At 49.1% G+C, this 8686-nt stretch overlaps 1 protein-coding gene across 2 annotated transcripts; it reads left to right on the top strand.

The window, feature by feature from the left end:
- Window positions 1-2229: 2229 nt before the first annotated feature.
- LOC122203302 (leucine-rich repeat-containing protein 74B-like) lies at window positions 2230-8288 on the top strand. 2 transcript variants are annotated; one of them, XR_006195120.1, is made up of 4 exons: window positions 2230-2640; window positions 3401-3479; window positions 4499-4674; window positions 5259-5797. XR_006195120.1 is itself a non-coding variant. In XM_042909995.1 (4 exons), exons 1-4 carry the CDS (start codon window positions 2636-2638, stop codon window positions 7720-7722), a joined length of 330 nt encoding a protein of 109 aa, XP_042765929.1. In that variant the 5' UTR covers window positions 2230-2635; the 3' UTR covers window positions 7723-8288. The 2 variants fall into 2 exon arrangements, 1 of the variants encoding a protein (XP_042765929.1); XM_042909995.1 differs by lacking the exon at window positions 4499-4674 and adding an exon at window positions 7573-8288 and having other exon boundaries at window positions 5259-5354.
- Window positions 8289-8686: the final 398 nt, after the last annotated feature.

Genomic DNA, 8686 nt, shown 5'->3' on the forward strand with positions numbered 1-8686 from the left:
ACATGCCTCTACACATTTGCTCTTTCCCATGGTCTGTTGTCTCGCACTGTCCCCACAACACACACCTGTGGGATTTCCTCAGTCTCTTTGCAAGATTATCTCCTTTTCCATGTCTGTTCTCCACTTGCCTGACCACACCTCAAAAGGGAGTAAGTCCCCCACTCTTGGGATTCCCACTACATTCCACATTTGTAGTCTATAATAACTCACATCCCATTAAGTTGTATTTACATTTGAACAACATGGGTTTGACTGCATGGGTCCACTTATACACAATTTTTTAAATAAATACAGTCTAGTATTATAAGTGTATTTCCTCTTATGATTTTCCTTCTTTTTTTAAGTTTTATTTATTTATTTTGAGAGAGAGAGAGAGCGAGCAAGCACGTGCATAAGCGGGGAAGGAGCAGAGAGTGGGAGAGAGAGAGAATCCCAAGCAGGCTCCATACTGTCAGCACAGAGCCTGACACTGGGCTTGATCTCACAAACCATGAGATCATGACCTGAGCCAAAAGCAAGAGTTGGATGTTCGACCTACTGAGCCACCCAGGTGCCCCACATAATTTTCTTAATATTTTTTCTTCAGGTGGGGCGCCTGGGTGGCTCAGTCGGTTGAGCATCTGACTTTGGCACATGATCTCACCGTTTGCGAGCTCAAGCCCCATGTGGGGCTCAGTGCTGACCGTTCAGAGCCTGGAGACCTGCTTCAGTATCTGTGTCTCCCTCTCTTTCTGCCCCTCCCCCGATCTCTCTCTGTGTCTCTCAAAAATAAATAAACATTTAAAAAATAATAATAATAATATTGGGGTGCCTGGGTGGCTCAGTCGGTTAAGCGTCTGACTTCAGCTCAGGTCATGATCTCTCAGTTTGTGAGTTTAAGCCCCGCGTTGGGCTCTGTGTTGCCAGCTCAGAGCCTGGAGCCTGCTTCTGATTCTGTGTCTCCCTCTCTCTCTCTCTGTCCTTCCACTGCTCACGCTCTGTCTCTCTCTCTCAAAAAAATAAATGAACATTAAACAAATTTTTAAAAATAATAATAATATTTTCTTCAGGTTACTTTATTGTAAGAATACAGCATATAATAGGTATAACATACAAAATATGTGTTAATCAACACTTTACATTCTCGATAAAGTCTTCTTTCTAAAATCCAATAGCAGTGGGCTGTTAGTAGTTGAGGTTTGGGGGGGGCGGTCAAAGTTATATGCAGATTTTTGGCTGCACAGGGGTTGGCACCCCTAACCCCTGTGCTATTCAAGGGTCAACTGCTTCTCCCCCATTAAATGTGAATTCTTTTAGGACAGAGCAGGCCCATATAGGGTTCAACTTGGTGACTGTTGTGCCAAGCGGAGACCCTGGCACACAGCGGTCATCAGTATTATTTTTTGAGGGAAAGAACAGAGTGAATAAGGCCTGTCTTGGTGTTTCCGAAGGGGAGATGCTTGGACCAGCCCTGGCAGAAAATACTGGACTCACCGAGCTTAATATAAACTGGAATCACCTTCAAGGACCAGGAGCTGTAGCCTTTGCCAGGGGCACTGGAGGTATGAACACCTCTGTCACCCATCTGCCCTCTGGCCTGGCCTGTGGGGACAGTCTCCCAGGTGCCAGCTTCCTATCTTTGCAGCTCTTCAGAAATGACCCTTGGATCCTTCAAGCAGAGCTTAAAGAATATTTTGTTTGGTGATTTTAATTGTCCCAGCCCATTTCGTGACTCCAAAATACCGTGCTCACTCTCATGTCACTTACTCAAGGGTCTGCAGTTCAATGTTGCACACCTTCTCCATTTATTACAGACATATGGCTGGTGGGGGACATCGTGCAGTCTGGTGACACATGCCTGCTATGGGCACATGCAGATGCTTCCCTGAGATGACAGCCCTGCACCCTGCGTCCCAGCACATACTCTTAAACATCCCACCTGCTTCCTTCGATGTTGTGGTTCATAAGCCTCGGGAATGCATGGCTCCTAGCCCCTGCCAGGATGCCCCTGGTGCTGGCTAGCTTTGTGGGGCCCTCCTCAGGGAACAGCAGCAGCTGCCTTGCCCCCCTCCTCAGGGGCTGACCTGGGGATCCTGCCCCACAGGGTGGTGGGTCAGGCTCTGTCCTCCCAGTGCACCCACAAGCTCCTGCCCTTCTCCCCATCACAGCCCCCCAAAAGCCCTTCACCAGAGTCCCTCTGTCATTCTGCTCTGTGCCTCAGAGGACCTACCCTTGAGCCTCCCCCCCCCCGCCCCCAGCAGTCATGGAACCAGACCACTGTGTCCCTGGGGTCTGCTGCTGAGCGGTGGGCCTCTCAGTCTCTGAGGATCATCCACACCCACAACCACCCTTGGTGCTGTGCTTCCAGTCATTTGGTTCTCCCGGTCACCGTCATCCAAGCCACAAGACTCTTACCAGGAACCTCTGACCTTCTGCTCTCAGCCCGTGCTTTTTTGCACCCTGGGCCTCCCGGGCTCTGAGGCTGTGACCCCTGGCTTTCCCCACTTCACAGGTGGTCTCCTGGCTTCACTCTTTTGCATTCTAGGCAAACATCTTCCTGAGAGTCCTGGACATCTCATACAATGGCTTTGGAGATCCTGGAGCATCTGCAGTGGGTGAGGCACTTAAGACCAACAATGTGTTGGAAGAGCTCAACATGAGGTGAGGCACACAGGGTGGCCCTGTGTCACAGTCTCCAGATCCATAGCCACCTGAGGGACCAGGGACTCCATGATCCTGTTGCTGTTTACCACCTTAGCAACACCCAAGCCTACCACAGTTTACCCACGATGGGGCTTGAGACACAATCCAAGAGCACCCAGCTCCCTCCTTCTCACTCAAGTTTAGCACTGGGTTTTTTTTTTTTTTTAAGTTTGAAAAAAAAATTATTTAAGTAATCTCTACACCCTACAAGAGTTCAAACTCATGACCTCAAGATCAAGAGTCACGGGCTCTATCGACTGAGCCAGCCGGGTGCCCCTCAAGTTCAGCACTTGTACCTTGGAGCTCATAATTCCTGACGGATAGGTGGGGGCTGCTAGTGAAAACATATATGTAAAACATCTTCACTTGAAAAGGGGAGGAGGGGTGCCTGGGTGGCTCAGTTGTTTGCGTGTCCAACTCAACTTTGGCTCAGGTCATGATCCCAGGGTCGTGGGGGGGGGGGGCGGTAAAGGAGGGGAAAGTAGGGGAGGGATGCTCCAGGTGTGCTTGCTGAGTGATCTCCCTCAACACTGGGAACCAGGGCTGTTATCCAGCTTTTACATACTGACCTTCCCAGGGTCCCTGGGGCATCAGTGGAGGCTGGAACATGAAGCCCAAGCAGGTGGATGCACCAGCAACACCAGCTTGGACCCTGGGACCATCTGGCTCTACACAGCTGCTCGGAAGGTAGCAAAATGCATATGTCTTTCTGTTGCAGCAACAACCGCATCTCTGCAGTGGGAGCCCTGAGCCTGGGCCTGGGCCTCCGGGTCAACCAGACACTGAGGATTCTTGTTGTGAGTGCTAGCCTGATGGGGCAGGCCCCAGCATAGACCTGCCTGTATGTGTCCACACAGATCCATCCCTCCCCTGCCTCATCTCCCCACTCCAGTGGCAGCAGGGTACGAAATTTCTAGAGCCCAGATGAGGGAGGGGAACTCCTGGCTTCCTCCTATGACCACTTCTTTCCCTTGCCATTCCCTCACCCATCTCTGACCTGACCCCGGCACTTCTTCCGACTCCTCCCTCGTCCATCCTTCTCCCCCCAACTCCCAGCAGTGTCACCTCCACCTCCCGACTGTCCTTGCTCCTTCTCAGCTCACTGGGTCAGCCCAGGTGTACCGTTGGCTATGCTCAGACCTACTTGAGGCCTTGTGTGACAGATGGGGTTTCCCTTTCTTCAGCATTGCCAGTTGGGTAGGAAAAGGGAGGGTGCAATGGAACGTGAAGCCCAAGAGGGCCACTGTGCTCAGAGGACAGGTCCTGGGGGGCATCCAGCCCTGCCTGGCTCTCAGCTCCATCAACTGGCAGAAGAGCCCCCTGTGGGCATCTGGGTGGCTCAGTCGGTTAAGCATCAGACTTTGGCTCAGGTCATGATCTCATGGTTCATGAGTTCAAGCCCCGCATCAGTCTCTACTGTCAGTGCAGAGCACACTTTAGATCTTCTGTCTCCTCTCTCTGTGCCTCCCCTGCCCATGCGTGCTCTCTCTCTCTCTCTCTCTCTCTCTCTCTCTCTCTCTCTCATAAACATTAAAAAAGAAGAAGAAGAAGAAGAGCCCCCCGAAGCACTCCCATCCACGCTCCCCCCTGCAGCCCAGACCTCTCTTAAGCTCTGGATCCCCATTTACAGCCACCTGCCGGACCATCCCCTGGATGTCCCATGGGCATAAAGCACAACCCGAAGGCATCCTCTCTCTCTAAGGGCTGCCTCTTGGTGGTGGGGGAGGGGGCTCCTCACTGAGTCAGAAGTAGGCGCCCAGTGCTCACTCCTCCCTCTCTTTTCCTTGCCTTCCAACCTTCATCTTACTTCCTGCAGGGTGCTGGGGCTGCCTGCTCTTCCTTCTCACTTCCCCTCAAGTTCCGTTGACCTGTGAATTTCCCATCTCTGGTCCTTCCTTCTCACCTGCCAGTTGATCTTTCTAAAGCAGAAACATGCTCCCGTCCCCTCCTTGCTTTAAACCTGTCAACGGCTCCCCTCTGGATAAATCCAAGGTTAGTAGTATGTCATTCACCGCACATTGGGCTCTGGGCTCTGCCACAGCCCCTCTGCCTTCCACCGCTGAAGTTCATTCGCTCACCCCAAGCTGCTCTGAATTTTCTGCACATGATGCAATTTCTCCCCTTTGTTTTGCTCCTCCTGCTCTTGCTGAAATACCCAGCTCTGCCCGCCTCACCCGTAAAGCTCAGTGCGGGTGCGTAAACTTCACCTCCCCAGAAGAGTTGATGTACACTCTCATTGCACTTATCACACTGCATTTTCATGATGTTTCCTTTTCCTCTCCTCCCCGTGATGGGTGAATTCCTTAAAGGCAGAGCTGTGCCTTGTGTGTCCGTATCTTTGGCACCTGGCACAGATTTGGGCACATGGTGGGCGCTCAGCCAGTGCGTACTCCCTTCCCCTCTTCCCCAGCCTCACCCAGGGTGTTTTGTCAGTGGAGACAAATTCTGAGCTGAGACAGTGGGGCTGTCCTGAGGCACTTGTCATCAGAGATGAAGAATCCTTCCCTCCGTTTGGACTTGCTCCACCTCCAGCTTCCCTGGGCTCAGTTTTTCTCAATTGTGTGTGTGTTTCTCAGATGTCCAGGAATCCCATGCGAGGTGAAGGCTGCTTTGGAGTTCTAAAGTCTGTCCGGGATAATCCAGGGTCCGCCCTGGAACTGCTGGATTTCTCTGTAAGAGCTTTTCATAAATCTCATCTGTGATCCTTCCAACAGCCCCACGAGTTCTCATTTAGAGGAAGAAAGTAGGGATTAGAGAAACAGCATGTCCTGCTCAGATACTTAGTGTGGCTAAGTCTGAGTTCCACCCCAGGCCTGAATGGAGGGTCACAATGCCACTGTGGCTTTATTTCCACTCCTGACTGGGGGATACCGTTGCGGTCTCATCTCTGGCTCATGCCTGGGTTCTTCATTGGCTGAGAGAGAATTGCCTCAGAGGACACTTAGCTCGCTGTTCACTGATGTTTGGATTTGAAGGTTCAGTACTTACCCACCTCACCCCCTGGCCTGTTCTGCCTGCAGGTGGATATTGGTGCTGGAAGATTCACTCATGTGGCTTTGAGGGAGATTAAGACTCCTTTTCATTCAGTTGTGGGTTTTGTTTTTTGTTTTTTATTTTTAGGGGAGAGGGGCAAAGGGAGAGAGAGAGAATGAGAGAGAGAGAGAGAGAGAGAGAGAATGAGAGAGAGAGAGAGAGAGACAGAGAGACAGAGAGAGAGAGAGAGAGAATCTTAGGCAGGCTCCATGCTAAGCATGGAGCCTGATGCAGGGCTCAATCCCACGACCCTGAGATCCTGACCTGAGCTGAAATCAAGAGTCAAATGCTCAACCATCTGAGCCACCGAGGTATCTCAATTGTGCCTTTTTAATATAGAAAATTCAAGGCACCTGGACGGCTCAGTTGGTTAAGTGTCTGACTCTTGCTTTTGGTTCAGGTCATGATCTCATGGTTCATGAGATCAAGCCCCATGTTGGTCTCTGCACTGAAAGGAGGGAGCCTGCTTGGGATTCTCTCTCTCTCCCTCTGTCTTTCCCTCCCCTGCTCGCTCGCACTCTCTCTCTCTCAAAATAAATAAACTTAAAAATATATAGAGAAAATTATATAAGCAGTTAAACATTAAGGAGAGAATCCCCAAACACCAGTTATTAAGCTGAAGTCTAGTCACAAATCACTGCTTATTCTAACCCTCATTTATTTAAAACCAGATTTGTGTCAAAGTCTTTCCAGAAACGTTTTTACAGTTCCAATCCTTCAGGCTTGGGACAACTGATGCTTCCTTCTTCTTATTGCTTATTGATTCCTTCTGCCTGCCGAGTTTCTACAGCTCCAAAGCCAGAGAGTAGCATGCCTTGACCATGTTCCTCTTGCTCTGCGAGAATTCCTGTCAGCACTGGATTCCATCATTAAAAAAAAAAAAAAAAAAAAAAAAAGGAATTATATATGAAACTGTTCTGCAAAAATACATGCTTATTCAATATAATGTATGGTTATTAACAGAAGCTTTTAGCATAACAGAAACACCACAGACTTTGGAATCAGGCCTGGGACCAAATCCTGAGTCCATCAACATGGGATCTTCTGAATTGGAGAGCAACACCTGTCTAGATGCAATGTTCCATTTTCCTATTCCTTAACTGTTATTAGTCTAATCTCCCTAGCCTAGATCTTCTCAGTTTTAAGGGAAATACTTCGGGGCACCCGAAATGCTCAGCTGGTTGAGCGTCCAACTTCGGCTCAGGTCATGATCTCACAGTTTGTGAGTTCGAGCCCCGCGTCGGGCTCTGGGCTGACAGCTCAGAGCCTGGAGCCTGCTTCGGATTCCATGTCTCCTTCTCTCTCTGCCCATCCACTGCTTGTGCTCTGTCTCTCTGTCTCTCAAAAATAAATAACTGTAAGGGAAATACTTCTAAATCCTTACAGTTCATGTAAAACCATTCCCAGGGCTCAGCCTGGTCTTTCTGTGAAATGGGGCTAAAATCTCCCACCCAGAGTCATTGTGAAGATGGGATGAGATAGCAGACCCCACAGAAAAGGCCTATGTAGAGAAAGACACTATTGGTGCTAGTATCCTTCCCCTCACTCCCCGTGCCTTTACATTTGTTATTGAGGAATAACGTTTATGCTGAAAAGTGCACACGGATTGGGGTGTGAATTTCCACAAACAGCACAGACCTATGCAACCAACCCGCAGGTCAAGAAATCACAGACTCCAAGGAGCCCCCCGGAGCCCCTTCCCTTCCCTATTTTAATAGTTTGGGGACTGATGACATTGTCATCCATAGGAGAGAAGCTGCCCTAAGGATTTTCTCCAAAACCTTGTGTGTACCAGCAAAAACCAGCAAAGTTCTCAGAAGGTGGTAATGTACTGCCTTGTAATGGGTTTCTCCTCAGGATATCCAAGTGGACAGAGAGTTTGATGACCTCGCTATCTCAGTGAAGGTAATTCTTCCAGCACTCCATATAAAGACTGCTGCCCACAGAGTGGAGTACAAAAGACTTGCCTCCAGTCTACACCCCGTCCCTACTGGCGTCTGTCCCTAAGTGACTGCGGTATGTGGCTTCCTCTCACATTGGCCACTTCAACTTCAATATGGAGGGTTCTTGGCCTCATGATGCTTTATTACCACTTGAGTCTGCAGTGAGTCCCATGTCAGCTGGGTGGTAAGTCCTGTGGAGCCTGTCTTCATGATGACTCAGACAATCGTACCCTCCTCTCCATCCCATGGCCTCTGTTAATGCAGAGTGTGGGCCTTCCTTTGCTCACACTAATTTCCGTAACATGAACTTGTGCTGTGTGCTACATGTTGAGCTGGGTATGGGGTCAAAGATCTCCAAAGTTCCTGCCTTGGTGACTTCAAGAGACCATGAAAATATAAGGTGGTGTGTGACTGGCATTCCCAAACTCAACTTGCCAGAGCGCAAACTGACACAACGTTTTTGGAAGGTTTTATGTACCAAGAGCCTTAAAACTGCCTATGTCCTTTGATTCAATGGTCTGACTAATCTGCTCTTCAGATGCATACCAGAGATGCATAAAAATATTGATGCCCAGGGGTGCCTGAGTGGCTCAGTAGGTTCATGCGTTTGAGCCCCGCATCGGGCTCTGTGCTAAAAGCTCAGAGCCTGGAGCCTGCTTCAGATTGTGTCTCCCTCCCTCTCTGCTCCTCCCTCACTCGTGCTCTCCCTCTCTCTCTCTCTCACACACACACAAAAGTAAATAAATATTTTTAAATGTTTCACAAAAAAATATTGATGCCCAAAAATGCTCACTGAAAGGCTGTTTATAATATGAAAATTGGAAATAATCTAGATGCCCAATAACAGGGGACTGATTAACTAAGAATTGGAACTCTGCAATCATTAAAAGCCAAGCGTTCAAAAAACATTGAACACGTTAACAGTTTATGAAAAAGCACATGGTTAATGTTAAGTGAGAAAATCAGGATTGAAAAAAAATCACATGGTTTGTCTGGCAGTTCCTTAAAAAGTTGAACCTGTAGTTTAT

The sequence above is a fragment of the Panthera leo genome, chromosome D3 (assembly GCF_018350215.1).
Source record: "Panthera leo isolate Ple1 chromosome D3, P.leo_Ple1_pat1.1, whole genome shotgun sequence".
Taxonomy (NCBI): Eukaryota; Metazoa; Chordata; class Mammalia; order Carnivora; family Felidae; genus Panthera; species Panthera leo.

What these genes read in the sequence shown, in the direction of transcription:
- LOC122203302 (XM_042909995.1), top strand. An exon ending in AGACACTGAGGATTCTTGTT is followed by an intron (nt 3,480 to 5,258) that starts GTGAGTGCTAGC and finishes TGTGTTTCTCAG; the next exon opens with ATGTCCAGGAATCCCATGCG. An exon ending in TGGAACTGCTGGATTTCTCT is followed by an intron (nt 5,355 to 7,572) that starts GTAAGAGCTTTT and finishes GTTTCTCCTCAG; the next exon opens with GATATCCAAGTGGACAGAGA.